Raw genomic sequence first — 15,976 nt, 5'->3', positions numbered from 1 at the left:
ACACTTAAACTGATGGTTCTTGTCAAAAGAGATGAAAATGTAAAAGCCCTCAAACCAAATATAACAAGATAGAGACTATGCTGCAGTCCTCTCCTCGCTGTGTCATCTAGCTTGAACAGGTGTGTCAGATTGATAAGAACTAGCTGTTTCTTACTGTGTCTGCAGGGATAAATATATATAAATATACTCCAGATTCAGTTCTTTTAGGCACTGGATCTGGTACCTTGCAAACACATTTTTAGCCATAACTCATGAATTCACATGGATATTTCAATATTTCACAAAAATGTTTAAAAGGATAAAGTGATGACATTTTGTATACAACAGCTCAAAGGTTCATGTAACTGTGCAACACTATGCTGGCCATTGTTCCTTTACTCAGTGCCATAACACAGGAACAGCCGAGCCCAAATCTATAAAGTTCTTTTAAAAAACTAAATATTTAATACAAGTCTGGACAGAAACTGTTGTCAGCTGCAGACTGTTTGTTCTTACTTCAGGCAACTTCCCAGCCATCCAGTGGTAGTGCCACTGGTGCCACGCCATCGCGGAAGACCCAGGCATCAGGCCCAAAGGTTCGTAAGAGCGTTAGCAGCCGGATCCACGAGGCCGTGAAAGCCATCGCCCTGTGCCACAACGTCACACCGGTGTACGAGTCGCATGCCGGAGTAAACGGGGAGACTGAATCTGCAGAAGCCGACCAGGACTTCAGTGATGACAACCGCACGTATCAAGCCTCCAGCCCAGATGAGGTAGATATAAAGCACAGCGGTTATCCTGGTCGTCAAAGATTAGATTATAGCTCTATTTCCACCTCGTATTTAGCAAACTTATCTAATTTGGGTGGGTCACAGTTTTCCTCACTTGTCAAAAACAATATTTTATGACTACTTTGGGTTAACAGAGGTTAACTTGTTGTGATGCAGATTGCATTTGGAGTTGGAAGCTGGCAGGGAACGTAAAATAGAAAGCTAATGAATTAAATCAGCACATTGTTAAGATTGAATAACTGTCTGAATTGAACACATTACAGTGCACTACATAAAATTATTTTCTTTACCTTTTAGAGTCCATTTTTTCTACAGTCACACAGATGTGTTTAAATAATCTGTGTGTGACAAATTGTCACAATACCGCCCTTGTCATGAGTGACGTTTCTGGGTGATTCCCAGCTCATTCAGTGTCTTTGGAAAAACCCATAATATATTTTAAAGTCAGCTTAAATCTTTATTTTAGCACCTTTTAATATTTTTGTAGGAGAAAACATGCATATACTAAACAAAAGGATGCGGAAAAGGGAGATTTTGCTTTTGAAACACTCATTGTAAAAATATTTCTAATCTCTTTCTGTGTCATTTATTAGCCATCCTAAATAATCCTGCTTAGTCATAATTATCATTTCACTGGCAGAAAGTCAAAGGTCATGAACTCTTTTTAGAGGTTAAGCTTTTTAATTGTCTATATTAGCTGCCTGAGAATTTACTGCTGTAACTGAAGGAAGAATGCAGCCCGGTCCCCACGAGGATCCTCAGTGTTTCCTTTCTCCATGTAACACGAGAGCTGGATTACATGGAGAACACATAAAACACAGAAGGAAAACGACAAAAAAAGTCAGGCTTTTGTTTTGTTTTGTTTTTTTTAACAGTAGTTTAATGCAGATTGGAGGGGAGTTAATCTACCCTTAAAGGCCCACTGCAGCATTATTGGCATGTTTATCACCACTGACATGTGAAGGTTCGTAAAGCCTATGTGAGACTGGCAGAGTTTCTTTTTACCCCCTGCCACCTTTGGCAATCAAAATAAAGATAAAAGCGTATTAAAAGATAAATCTAATTTTTCTGTTTTACCTGCACTACCTTCCTCCAAGTTGATGGGTATATTTATTTATATCCCCTCTTTCTGCTCTGTCTCTCCTCCCTCTATTGTCTCACACTGCTTGGATTGATCAATATTTAATTTTCTCACTGGGAGGATGAGAGGTGTAGATCTGTGATTGTTGGTAGAACTCTCCCTTCCCCTTTCACTCTCTCCTTTGTTCTTTCTCTGTCTTTCATTTCCCTCTTCTTTTGAATCCTTCGTCTCATTGAATGCAGCATCCGATCTCAGCCGCTATACTTCTCTTAGTTTGTTTGGCCCGCTCATCATTTCGGATATCATAAGCAGTCATAAAGTGGAAGCTACTGGGATCAGAACAAAGGTCGTCCGACCTGTGGTCTGATTAGAAAAAAATATTTGAGTGTAGCCTTTAAATGTGTGTGGCTTTTTTTTTCTTTCCTACATTTTGTCACCTTTCAGGAGCTCGTATTAAATTACACACTTGGTCTTTCTGGATTGAGAAGTTTGACAATTATTGTTCAGCTGTCATTAAGATCAGGAAAATTGTGTCACTTCATCTCCAATGCAAGAAAAGAAAAGCATTGCAGCAGCTGCTATTTCACATTTAATATTCTCCTTTATAAAAAATATTTCTTTGCTACTTCCTTTTTAATGGCATACATGCAAGGCACGTCAATTTGATAGTGCCTGATCCTTCCAAGTTTGCAAAATTCTGTTGAAAAGCCAAGAAAAAGAGAAATCTTTGTGAAATTCCCCCTAAGATTCATGTCATGGGAAACACCAGGTTGGATCCATTCAGTTCCTGCAGTTGAAAAGCAGCTGAGCTGGTGGTCACTGGCTATTAATATTTGACTTCTTAGACTCTGTCATAGTGTTGATAATTTTTATTTGGAGCTAAAATCAAAAGCTTTGTGAAGATAACTCTGTGTCAAAAAAAGGTGAGATACATTATGTAAACAATATGAACATGCTGGGACATTGCTTTTTAATTTAGATTTGCAGATTCTCAGGTAAATCCAATTTCCAAAGTTACAAAAAAAAGAATTTAGGTTCAATTCATTCAGTTCTAAAATCACCAAACTGCAATGCTTCCTCGCTAATTAAATGGTGTCGATTACACCACAATGATAATCAAGTAAATATACTTTTCCTTCCCGTTAAGTTTGCATGTGTCCCTGTGTGCTTATCAATAACAGTTAAAAATGTGTACAAATAGCAGGACGGCTGTGAAGGTTTGTTAAACTGGTTATGCAAGAACTTTTACTCAAATGCAAAAAGAAGACGCAAACTAGACGATTTATAGTTTTGTATTTGGGATAAACAAGTTACCAACAGAAGTTTCTCATGAATCCAGATGCACAATTTCTGCTCTGTCTTGAGATACTCTTTCAAATCTAAAGTGTGTCAAATGATCCCAAAATAAATTGAGCTCTTCAGGGTGCACCCTTTTATGTTACCAGTGACATTACAGCAGAAAAAAGAATTTAACTGTTAAGAGTCCACTTGCCGCTATTGTGATTTACATGGCTGCTAAAACACAGTGAACACAGTTGAAATGATTGATCGTGTTGTTTAAGAACGTCTGCCATTGCAGTAAACTAGTCAGCAGCAGTCGTTTTTTTTAGTAATGTTGTAACACACGCAGTTTGAATCACATGCAATTTGTATCAAAGTTGACAAAGCTTTAAATAGTTTTTGTAGAGCTGATAAAGTAGATTAAAAGGACTCTGTTTAATGTCAGCACATGTTGTGTGTCAATTCATGTGTGTCCATGTGCAGCTATGTGAACACACACACAGGATAATGGCACACAGATGTGTGTTAAGTAAATATAGGCAGCCTTTTTACGGAGCTCAAAGGGGGAGCAGGAGAAATGATGGGGTATTAACAGGAAGTTCTAATTTGTAGGTCGGAGTATAATAACAACCTTTGAGTGAGCAAATTGAAAATGAACCCATTGAGGATTGAGTCGTGTGCAGCTGAACACTCACTCGGGGGCCGCAGTTCCTGCTGAGGGGAAAAAGAGGAAAGAGAAACAGAAAAACACTTATGTGGAGCTGAATGGGAAGAGCTCAGCAGCTCTGGAGATGCCGTAACACACTCTCATCCTTTAAGTGCATGTGAAAGTACATTTAATCAGCTTACATGTTGTCAACTTTCATCATTTTCTTTCCTACATAAAGTGATTTTCTCATTAACCTGTTTATTTTAGGATGAATGTTTACTAAAACTAAGATTTTAAGTATTTTAATTTGATCCTCAAACATTGTGAACAAGTATATCTTGTCTGCTGTTTTATTAAAGTCAAAGCATCGAATCTTCCTCAGGTGGCGCTGGTGCGGTGGACAGAAAGCGTTGGTTTGACCCTGGTGAACAGAGACCTGACCTCCCTGCAGCTGAAGACTCCCTCTGGACAGATTCTCTCCTTTTACATCCTGCAGATCTTCCCCTTCACCTCTGAGAGCAAAAGGATGGGCATCATTGTTCGGGTGTGTATAATGATTGTTGTGTGGTCTGAGTCATGCCTGTTTCTGTTATTCCTGCACATAATGAGGGCTAATTTTTAAGATAGGTTTGAACCTAATCTTGTGCTTCTGTTTAGCTTAGTTTCCACAGTAATGCCTTCAAATTTAGAAGAAACGTAGCTATTTTTATTTTCCAACTATTTAGGAGGAGTCAACGGGGGATATCACTTTCTACATGAAGGGTGCTGATGTTGCCATGGCGAGCATCGTCCAGTATAACGACTGGTTGGAAGAAGAGGTACAAATTTGAGTCATATTAAAGATTTTACTGGATACTTCCTGTAAATATAGTTTGGACAGAACTGGATCAAAGAAGCGCAAATTCCATTAAAGTTAGTCTTAACCAAATTTTGGTTCAGGATGAGAATCACAACAGTGAGTCGGTGACACTATTCCTGCACTCTTAAGTGTTCCATGTGTTTGCACACGGTTACTATAAGGCAGCACGCTTGGATTGGTGCAGTTTGTCAAATTAGTGCCTCAGCTAGTGCCAGATAAAGACTGTTACCTGATTGGTCTTTCTAAGATTCAGTTTCATTCTAAACACCATTAAAAAGGTCTTGAATATAACTTTGCTTATGCTGAAGGAACCTGGTTTAACTGACTCCCGGATAGGTCCCCGATTTGTAGATCTTTTAGATTGTCACTGCCCGAAATTCTCAATATCTCTGGCTCAGAATTGGAGTTAGGGCTGATGTAACCAGTTTTTCTTCTTGGCTACTTGTAATTACAGTCTATGTAAAAATGGGCAGACAGCATAATTACAGGTTTTGGAGCAGGGACAAGAAACATCGTGCTCTAATCAGTCTGTGCGCATCCTCAAAACATTTTTGTGTGAACTGTTGACGCATGCTGTTCTCACATAACATAATAGTTAAGGGATTGTGGAGCTTTAAATATAAAAGATTTTAAATACAGTTGTTGAACTCAAACTAAATAAATAAAAGTTATGCTGAAAAACACCTGCTTTAAAAATGTTATGCAATTTCATGTCTTAAAAAGGCATGTTAATTTAATGTATACTAAATGTAGTCTTTCTATAATAAAGATGATACATGTTGAATCTACTGTTTAAGTCTTAAACATTGTCACATGTGGGAACTCTGCCAGTATTTTTCTCATTTGTTTCTACTTATGTGAAGTAATAAAATAACCAACATGAATAACAAATATACGAGAGCTTAGCTGCTTATGGCATCTCTATTAATGGGGACATTTCATCAAAAGATCAACAGGCCACCTACACCAGTTTGGTGGTCGAAGGTCTTGTGCGCATATGTTCATAATTATATTGGCATTATTGAGTCATTTAGCACCGGGGGCAGCTTTTGATTTAATTAGTGACCTAGATAAAGTTGAAGTAATTACAGTATGTCATATTCTTGAACAATGGTGCTAATGATGTCCTGTTGGCCGTAATATCCCGTTGTCAGATCAACGCGCTGCAGTTACTCAGCTTGTCAATAACCAATCAAGTGGACAGATTGCCCCTATTGGTGTTTCATATCAAAAATAAACTGCCATCCATCCCTTTGTTTTACTGTGTCCTCTGAATTTCACCACAGGGTATGTTATTCAATATTGATTTCTTTTGGTGTTGGTAACAATATGCTGTTATTGACAGTAGTGTCTGCATGGTGTACTTGCACAGCAGCTGCTCTAATAAAAGAACTTATCTGCCCTAGATTTGATTGAAATTCATCTCAGGGAAACATTCGCAAACATTTATTGTAAATACACAACATCTTCTACTTCAGTCAAGAGCGATGAAGCTTTTGAAAGACTGAAAACACCCCTGAAATAGATCTCTGATCTCCTTCCTTTCAGTGTGGGAACATGGCCAGAGAGGGCCTGAGGACTCTGGTGGTGGCGAAGAAGTGTTTATCTGAGGAGCAGTATCAGGACTTTGAGGTATGCAGGTTTATCAGTTGTTGGTTTATAAGGAACGATGTGTACCTCTTTAAATCTAATATAGTCTGCTTTGACAGCCCTCCAAATGAAAATCTAAATATGTGTTTTCACTGTACGGTCATTTTTGAGGGTGAAGTTCGTGGTTCCTCTGGACTTTTAACTTACACTTACTGATATAACTGTCATAAACAACATAATGAAAGAAGAGTAGATGAAACAAATGTTTAAGTAACTCATAAAAAAAAGGAATTCTTTGACATTAGTAAACAACCACAAACCCATCATAATCCTCAGATCACTTTCATGTTTGCCTGTAAATACATTTATTGGTTTTTGTAGTCTCTGCAGTTCAAACTACTCTAAAGGGAGAATAACAGGCGTGTCCACTATTTGCGGTTCTGAAGCTCTGAATCGCTTCATGATTTTATTCGTTATTTTTGTTCTTTCTTCTTTTTTTGTGCAGAATCGCTACAATCAAGCGAAACTGAGTATCCACGATCGAACCCTGAAGGTCGCAGCAGTGGTGGAGAGTCTCGAGCGAGAGATGGAGCTTCTGTGTCTGACTGGTGTGGAAGACCAGCTACAAGCAGACGTCAGGCCCACGCTGGAGCTGCTTAGAAATGCTGGCATCAAGGTCGGTGCAGAAATAAAACTGGACGCCAGACCGATGCTTTTTTTTTTTTTCGTCAGATCATCTCCACTTTGATTTATTTACTTTGTTGCAGTCCAACAAAACTATTAAAGTAATAGTGACATGGTAGTGTTAGTGCAAGGGAGTAAAAGAAAAAGGTGGAAGAAATAATTAAAAGATTAAAACAACTTAATTTTTCTCAATTGAGACTGAAGAAAAATTCATTTTGCTGCTTGTTAGCATTATGTTTAAACAACAATATTGATACCTTGAAGGAAAGTTGCTTAATAATTACTTCAGGAGGGATAAAAAGCAGGAAAACTATAATATTACACCTAATCAGAATTTGATGTATTTTCATGTTAATTAACCATAAAGTGTTGGAGATAACTGAAGATCTTATTTGTTTAATTTTACTCCATTTTTGTGCTGTTTCTGTAACACTTTGTGTTTCTTCATGTTGTTTTCTTCTCAGATCTGGATGCTGACTGGGGACAAGCTTGAGACGGCTACGTGCATCGCTAAAAGCTCTCATTTGGTTTCCAGGAACCAAGACATCCACGTCTTCAGACCGGTACGCTGTTTTATTTGAAAACATGAAGTGTTTGCATAAAAGGACCTGTCGGCTAGTTGGCTGCTTCACACTCTGGGTGTAACTCAGTTTTTCACGGAGGGTGGATAAGAGATTATGGTTACCATACCACCTTTATTTTTAAAGCAGTTTAAAATAAAACTGTTTTAAATCGCTGTAATAATAATAATTATAATGGATTGCATTTATATAGCGCTTTTCGAGACCCTCAAAGTGCTTTACATTACAATTCGACTACTCATTCACTCTCACATTCACACACTGGTGGAGGCAAGCTACAGTTGTAGCCACAGCTGCCCTGGGGCAGACTGACAGAAGCGAGGCTGCCATATCGGCCCCTCTGGCCAACACCAGTAGGTGTCTTGCCCAGGGACACAACAACCAGGACAGACAGAGCTGGGGATCGAACCGGCAACCTTCAGGTTACGAGATGAGCTTCCAAACCCCCTGAACCACATATACAAATAGCATAAACAATAAAACATGTTAAAAATTAGGGAATTAGAAAAAATAGTAAAACAAATAGAGTCAATCTCTTAAAATGTGCCAAAGGCTTCAGCAAATAAATATGTTTTAAGAAGAGTTATAAACTCAGAAAGAGCAGAGGTCTGCCTAACGTGCAAGGGCCAATCATGCTACAACTTTGGAGCAGCTACAGCAAAAGCACGGTCACCTCTAAATTTACCCTTGGTGTTTGGCACCTTAAAGAGCTGCTGATTGGCAGACCTAAGGGAGTGGGCAGGTGTGTATGGCTGTATTAAAAACTACCGTATTTCCCGGACTACAAAGCGCACCTGAATATTAGCCGCACAAGCTAAAATCAGGGGAAAATCCTGTTTTGTACATACATTAGCCGCACCTGACTAAAAGCCGCAGGTGTTTCAATGTTGACTTATCATATGTAAGAGAATATGCACAAAGGGAATTGTCAGGAAAGAGATGGCTGTTTGGAGACACACCCCTTTTATTAATATTTTGAAAAACAAGTTATGGGTACATATTTGCACATGTAGTACATAACAGTAACCTACAGCACACCAGAAAAATAGATTCGGACTACCTTTTAGGCTCAGGTGCAGTGACACAGCTTTAACAAGAAGAAAAGTCAGTCATTCACCATCTTTCTCTTCTTCCTGCGCTCTAAAACCACCAAAGTCCTCTTCTCCAATGTCGGAAACGAACAGGCTCAGGATGGCTTCGTCATCCACTCTCCGCTTCTCTCCTTCGTTGTCACTTTCAAAACCAAAGAAATCCTCGTTGTCAGTGTCAGAGTCGAACACCCTCAGAAGGGCCGTGGCGGTGTCCTCCTCTCCATCATGCAGCAGTCCAGCCCTTCAAAATCCGTTGGTGATCGTGGATGTTTTCGCACTTTTCCACGCTGTCAGAATCCACCGGTGGAGTTGGGCATAACTTGCTTTTCGCAAGTTTATCGCCGCTCATCATCCACGCCTCCCGCTGAATGCGTAGCGCTACTTTGAAGTTTGTTTTTCGCGCTACTTCGTACGGCACTACGTTGCCTGGCGGACGGACATGTGACTAACATACCACTCTTGAACCCCGATCCTTCCGCCAGGCAACGTAGTGCCGTACAACAGCGGAACAAACAAAACAAATCGTCTTACGATATCACAAAAATCATGGAAAATCCATAGAAAAGCCGCACCTGACTAAAAGCCGCAGGGTTCAAAGCTGGTGCAAAAAGTAGCGGCTTATAGCCCGACAATTACGGTACTTTTCTATCCACTTTTCTAAAAGCATATATATTATGTTAGCTCTTCATTTCACGATTGCATTTTGCCTCTATACAGACTGTCTACCTGCATGTAAGAGAAGCCTGCCTGCCTGATTAGTAGAAATGTGTCTATAAGTAAACTTCAAAGAGTAAATGGAAAGCTTATGGCAGTCTTGTCCACTTTGCATTTTCCAAAACAGATAGCTGTTCACTAAGATTAAATGTGCGATAACAAAAAGCCTAAATGATCTTGTGGATAATTGTATTGTGTGGCTCTCAAGCAGGTCTCAAACAGAGGAGAGGCCCATCTGGAGCTGAACGCCTTCAGAAGGAAACATGACTGTGCTCTGGTCATCTCAGGAGACTCCTTAGAGGTACTACAGCGCAGTGCAGTGACGCTTGCACAGCCGATGATGTTGAGGGTGTACTTCTTAGCCAAAACGAACTCTTTGGAGTTCACCCAAGAAGTGGAGGAGTTGGAGAGGGAAAGATAATAAAAACAACTGGAACAGTGAGCTGAATTTAAAAAAAAAAAAAAAAAAAAAAAAAAAAAAAAAAAAAAAAATAATGAAGTTAAGCAGGAATTTAACATTTTCACTGTGTTTTCTGGTCAACAAGTTAATTTATGTCACACAACCTTTGGGGTTTTTTTGGTTTTTTTGTTAGTTTTTTTTAAATGTATGCTACTTCCTTTGTGGTGCTACAGGTGTGTCTGAGGTACTATGAGCACGAGTTTGTGGAGCTGGCGTGTCAGTGTCCGGCGGTGGTCTGCTGTCGCTGCTCTCCAACTCAGAAAGCTCAAATCGTCAGACTCCTCCAACAGCACACAGCCAACAGAACCTGCGCCATAGGTAAGTGTTGACAGATATAGGGGCGGCAGACCTGCTTGCCCACAAGGCATTTGGCTACGATCCACGGACAGCCTGGGAAAATCTGTTAGCGGGAGAAAATATCTGTGTGAATTTAGCCCCATCTTTTCGAGAGGAAAGTGTTTACCATTTATAAAACTCTGGTGAACAGACAAATTAAACCAGACCGATTTCATACTCGTGTTTGGGATACAAGCTGAACTGGTTTGTAAAATGCTTCAGAGAAAAACACATAATTTCACAGTCTCTTAACTGTCCCATCCCAGATGTGACCATTTAACATCACTGATTTTAGTTGGGTTAGAGGAAGATTCATGTGGTCTTAGACAGAGTATTACTGCATGTGTCCACAAGATGGCAGTGAAAACTCACTGATTTAAAAATGCCCATTCCAGCTGCTACTTCTAGAAACTGCATCATGTAATTTGTAATTTTGTGGCAGGTGATGGAGGAAATGATGTCAGTATGATCCAGGCTGCAGACTGTGGCATCGGGATTGAAGGAAAGGTAAAGCCTGCTGCACATTTCATTCAGACCTTGTGTGTCTTATCCTGGATTAGGTCCAATAACTTAATTTGGTCATAAAAACTCTAAAAACCTTGACTCAGATCCCTCAGTTATAAAACTGGTAAAACGAAGTGGCATGTCTTTAAATGTGAAGAAAAAAGAAAACGGTTGTTCTACTTTAGCTTAGCATCTTTATTCTGTTTGTTTCACATAGGAAGGGAAGCAGGCGTCGCTGGCTGCAGACTTCTCCATCACTCAGTTTAAGCACATTGGCCGCCTGCTCATGGTTCACGGCAGGAACAGCTACAAGCGTTCTGCAGCGCTTGGCCAGTTTGTCATGCACAGGGGCATGATCATCTCCACCATGCAGGTACAGCGATAGTTAAATTAAAACACAGACAAAACACTACAAATGCTGTATGTTTCTTGTTACATATTTTGAGCCTATATTTTGCTTTTGATCGTTCCTAATGAGTTCATCATGAAAGTTGTTTTGCGGTTAAAACGAAATTACAAATTCCCCACAGCGGGGACATTAAAATTCCTCATTTGGTGACTTTATGACACCAGTTTTGTGTCCTGTCCTCAGGCCGTCTTCTCCTCCGTCTTCTACTTTGCCTCTGTGCCTCTGTACCAGGGTTTCCTCATGGTCGGGTGAGTACCTGAAGTCTCATGGGGCCAGTGTAAGGACAGCTTCACAACAGCATAACCCTGATGCAAGCTTCTACAGTATTCGATCATATAACCTTCAGTTTTGTTGCCTCTCCTGTCTTCGTCTCTCATTTCTTTCTCTTTTTTTTTTATTTATTTATTTTTTTTATACTTTGTGTGTAGGTATGCGACTATCTACACCATGTTTCCTGTATTCTCCCTGGTCCTGGACCAAGATGTGAAGCCAGAAATGGCCCTGCTCTACCCAGAGCTTTATAAGGACCTCACTAAGGTTTAATCCCATTTTTTTTTTAATCTTTGGTTTTGACAGCTTTCCTTCGTTAGAATTTAAACAAGTAACAACATGTCTTTCTCTCTTTCAGGGACGTTCATTGTCTTTCAAGACTTTCCTCATTTGGGTTTTGATCAGTGTCTATCAAGGTGTGTTTTTCCTTATCATTCACTCACATTTGCTTCCTAAAATCAACTTTCAAGTTATAGCAGAACCATCTACAGCGTGATTCTATCTTTAAACTGTCAGAGCAACTCTTCAGCCACCATTTCATCATTTGTGCATTGTCTAGTAGCACAGTCCCAGGGCCCCTTCAAACCCTTGCACAGTCCGTTTCTCAGTATCTAAGGTTTCCAACTGCCATCCGCTTTTACATGCAAGCTTTTGTCTGTCCAGTAAATCGATATTTCTGTAATCGCTAAGCCATGCAGCGAGTGAGAAAGATCTATGTTCTTGCTCAAGCGTGACTTCCTGACAGCTCGAGGTTTTTAATTAAAGGCCAATACTCGGTATGTGGAGAGGAAAAAAAGCAATATGAAAGGAAGTAAATATTAGGAACTGATCGGGCATAATTTATTACAGACGTTGAGTCGGTGGAATGCGCTGTATTAAGCCAATATGAAAAAGCAATTACGTGATCAGTTATAGGCTATTAAGCTCAATTTGTGTAGTGTTATGATAAAATGAAAGGCTATCAAGATACAGCAGGCGCCCAAAGATGAGTGTGTGTCTGGACACTCAAGAGTGAGACACACTGGAAGTCATTGTGGATCCTTCAGCCTCATAAATAATGTTATTGAATCAGTCCTTATCTGCAGACACCATAATCCTTAACTCAGTGTCCCAGACCACTGTTGATGAAACTGATAGACTGGGCCAGTTAATCTTTAGAAAACAATCGTGATTTCTTAAAGGGAGATCTGGTGCACAGCAAGTCCTGAATGAATAATGAGTAATGTAATTTTAGTTAAGCCCAGACACTTAGACCAGACCTAATCGCGCAAAAAAGTTTTTAAAGTCCGCATGTTTCCTTTGGCGCCACCAGGGGGCATCCTCATGTACAGCGCGTTGGTGCTGTTTGAGTCGGAGTTCGTTCACGTGGTTGCCATCTCCTTCACGGCGCTCATCCTGACTGAGCTGCTGATGGTGGCGCTGACGATCCGCACTTGGCACTGGCTCATGGTGGTGGCTGAGTTCTTCAGCCTGGGTTGCTACCTCGCCTCACTCGCCTTCCTCAACGAGTACTTTGGTAGGTATACCTTTCCTCTGAGTTTTTCACTACTGGTTTACTGACCTTTTAAACATTTAAGGTTTCAGGAGATAATAAGAATATCTTTATATTTAAAAATCCTATCAAATAGTTATATGAAAGCTTGTATGAGAACTTCTTGTTGTACTTTAATCTACTGAATATTTTCTCATTAAAATAAAACCTTAGTCTGAACAACCATGAAGAGTGATGCTAATATGCTATTTTTCAGTTGCTAAATAGTCAACTAACCTGCTTGTGAACAGCTTGAACAGTTGGTGTGAGGCTTTTACTTTTGGTTTGATACGTCCAGTATTGATTGGTCTGAGTACTTCAAGGAACCGCCTTCTTCTTCGCTGTGCCCGCTCTGTTTAGTTTGATGTAACACTACTTGGCACCTAAGTGTTGCGCTGTTGTTTAAACCCTCAGCTCTGTGCTTTTATTCCCTCCTCAGTCTTTTTCTTCTCTCTGTCTGTCCTATTTTTCTTTCTTTCTTCACTGCTAACTTTTTGCACTGCACTCACTGTTTCTGCTGCACTTCTTTTGCTTCTGTGTGTCGGCAACAGGCATAGGCAGGGTGTCGTTGGGAGCTTTCCTTGGTAGGTGTACAGCCTGTGAATTCACACCCCTTTCTCCTTCATCTGTCTCTGATATTATGTATCTGGTCTTGCATCTGTATGTTTGCATCATCTTATGTTCTTGGGTTTATTTTGTCGTGTGGGTCGTTTTCATCTCACGTGTTTAAGTTTTTATTTTCATGCTTTGACCAATACGCAATCACCAACATAATTTTAGAGCGCGATCATGTCGCTGTGATAAAGTCTTTATCTTTCCTTCTCCCAGACTCGTCCTTCATCACGACTTGGCCTTTCCTGTGGAAGGTGTCCGCCATCACACTCGTCAGCTGTCTTCCTCTCTACATAATCAAATACCTGAAGCGCAAGTTTTCACCACCAAGCTACTCCAAGCTCTCCTCATGAGCCAAACTGGGATTATGTTTTTGTTAGGTTTGTAGTTCTGTGCAGCAATGAGCTTTGTAATTTTCGCACTTTTTGTACACACTGGTCCTCAGTGATGGACAGAGGAAACACTGGAACAATCAAAAAAAAAAAAAAAAAAAAAAACTGAAAGAAAGTTGTTGGGTTTTTTTTAGGGGGGGTTTGCCACTGATACATGGAATTACTTGAAAAGATTGAGCACATAATAAAAGACTGTCAGAGGAGGGGTACAGGCGCGGTGACTGCACTTGGAAGGCCCGAAACACTTGACCCCACTTTTTCCCAAAGGGGGTCGACCTGCCTTCGTTTGTTTTAAAGCATTTAAATACATCAGCTCGTCATTTTATACAGTTCAGATGCATTACTTTCAGTGTTTAGATTTTTTATATGTGGCGTTTGGAAACTTTTTTACTATAAGTGTCACCTTTTTTTTTTTAATTTATGGTATTAATTACAGTTGCTGGGCGGTGTGTTTGAACAGTGTTGAGCTGCAGTAAGGGAGAAAAGGATGATTCACTGGTTTCTTGTGTTACTGTAAATAAAGTCTTTACATGCAGCTTTGATTGTTACTGGACTTAATGTAAAACTCGCTGTGTTTCAATCTCATACAGACGTGCATTAACCAAAAATCATTCGAGAGAAAATGCTGTTGATGTGTTGAGGGTCGAAGCTTCCTGGGACTGGCTTTGAAGTGAACTTTACATTTTTAAGACATCAATCTGTAGTCTTTGTAGTGTAGAATCAGAACTCCTAAATGTTTCCATGTTTGGCTTTGATTGTATAATTTCACACTTGTGTGCGTCTGTGGCCGTCAGTCCTCCTGTCAGCGTGGCAGCTCTGTGCCTCATTATGATGTTCATGTATTCAATCTGCATCTCAGAGGTTTAGGTTCGGTTTCTTTGCCTCCACAGCCATATCTGAACTTGAATCCTGCTGCTTTTCTTGGAGAACAAGTTTTTTCATGATGGCAAACTATAATAAGGGCCCTGATTAAACTCGCTGGCTGAAAGCTTTTAGGGCTTTATTGACAATTCGACTCTTTTGCTCCGGTTTGACTTTGACCTGCAGTGGACTTTGACATTCATCCCTTTTTAAGGAGGAATGAGTTTTATCATTGTAGTTCTTTGGGGAAAAAAATACTTTGATGCAAATTGCATTGAATGTTTGAAATTGCGATTTTCATTCTTACAAGCAGCAATTCCAGTTGTTGATTCCTGTTTTCTGTCAAGTTTCTTATGATCTTACTTTCCATGGCTGACACAGCAATTTCTAACCGTGGTATTGATTAAGGAGTAATAAAAAGACAATGAATACTAAAAATGTTCCTGTTTGGATTTTTCTAACTGAAAGCAGAGGCAGCCAAGGATATATTCATTGTTAGGTTTATCATCTGGCCACTAGATGGAGACAGAGACTAAATACTGGAGAGCAAATGAGTTTCAGTCATGTATGAACTTGAGTGTTGAACCTTAGGTGTTTGTTTTTTGTTTTTTGTTTTTTTGTTTTTTTACATTTAAAAACAAAACAAAGTTTCTGTAACAGATTGCAAATAGCATCTATTTGTTTCTGAGGCTCAAATGATGAAAAATGATTTAAAATCTGTGACCAGAATTTTCAAAAACTCCTAATCAAATTATTATTAAACTAAAGCTGTATTCCACCAAAGTGTATCAGGTGCATCTCAGCTGGATATTACCAAACTTAAGGAAAGAAGGGACTAGGGCGCACATATGGAGCATTTAGTTAAAGTTTAGACAATTAAGTGATTCGCCTTACTGCTAAGAAATGTTCATGTTAAAAAAATTATTTAGAAAAATTAAGTGTGAAGTTTGGAATCCTTCACTTATGTCGCCACATGTAGTTGTAGAATTGTTTATGAACCTTTTCAAACCAGCAAAAAAATGCATTGGAGTTTTAGCAATTATTTAACTTATATATGAAATTAAAAATGCCATTTTCATCTGTGTTGATGCTAAAGTTTCAGACTACCTAAGATGAATTACATGCATGTTTTAAATCACTTCAAGCACCCAAACCTGTAATTGGCCCACGTTTCCATTTTTGTATTAAAATATCCCTCACCTGAGAAATGTCTACTCTACTCTATGTACAACAAGAGGAAACGTCGGTGCTTTTAAATGTGAGCCGCATGGAGGAAGCTTTAATGACTCTTTAAAAGAAAC

At 39.5% G+C, this 15,976-nt stretch overlaps 1 protein-coding gene across 6 annotated transcripts in view; it reads left to right on the top strand.

Annotated features, from left to right (window-relative positions):
* Nucleotides 1-15,774, top strand: part of atp9b (ATPase phospholipid transporting 9B) — a 44,542-nt gene extending 28,768 nt beyond the window's left edge. The window contains exons 15-30 of one of the 6 annotated variants that reach the window (XM_086279746.1): nucleotides 501-752; nucleotides 4,164-4,325; nucleotides 4,507-4,599; nucleotides 6,189-6,272; nucleotides 6,736-6,906; nucleotides 7,379-7,477; nucleotides 9,509-9,601; nucleotides 9,934-10,078; nucleotides 10,539-10,603; nucleotides 10,818-10,973; nucleotides 11,193-11,257; nucleotides 11,438-11,546; nucleotides 11,638-11,695; nucleotides 12,592-12,795; nucleotides 13,362-13,394; nucleotides 13,639-15,774. In XM_086279746.1, the coding sequence (XP_086135872.1) occupies nucleotides 501-752; nucleotides 4,164-4,325; nucleotides 4,507-4,599; nucleotides 6,189-6,272; nucleotides 6,736-6,906; nucleotides 7,379-7,477; nucleotides 9,509-9,601; nucleotides 9,934-10,078; nucleotides 10,539-10,603; nucleotides 10,818-10,973; nucleotides 11,193-11,257; nucleotides 11,438-11,546; nucleotides 11,638-11,695; nucleotides 12,592-12,795; nucleotides 13,362-13,394; nucleotides 13,639-13,775 (1,926 nt within the window). In that variant the 3' untranslated portion in view covers nucleotides 13,776-15,774. The other 5 variants (XM_086279747.1, XM_086279750.1, XM_086279748.1 and 2 more) reach the window with 5 other exon arrangements.
* The last annotated feature ends 202 nt before the right edge of the window (nucleotides 15,775-15,976 follow it).

The sequence above is a fragment of the Aulonocara sp. 'chitande type north' Nkhata Bay genome, linkage group LG22 (assembly GCF_057382095.1).
Source record: "Aulonocara sp. 'chitande type north' Nkhata Bay isolate Kocher_YH1m ecotype deep benthic linkage group LG22, A_spYH_male_GT1.1, whole genome shotgun sequence".
NCBI lineage: Eukaryota > Metazoa > Chordata > Actinopteri > Cichliformes > Cichlidae > Aulonocara > Aulonocara sp. 'chitande type north' Nkhata Bay.
The sequence above is the reverse complement of the archived record's forward strand: the minus strand, read 5'-3'. Positions and strand labels throughout refer to the sequence as shown.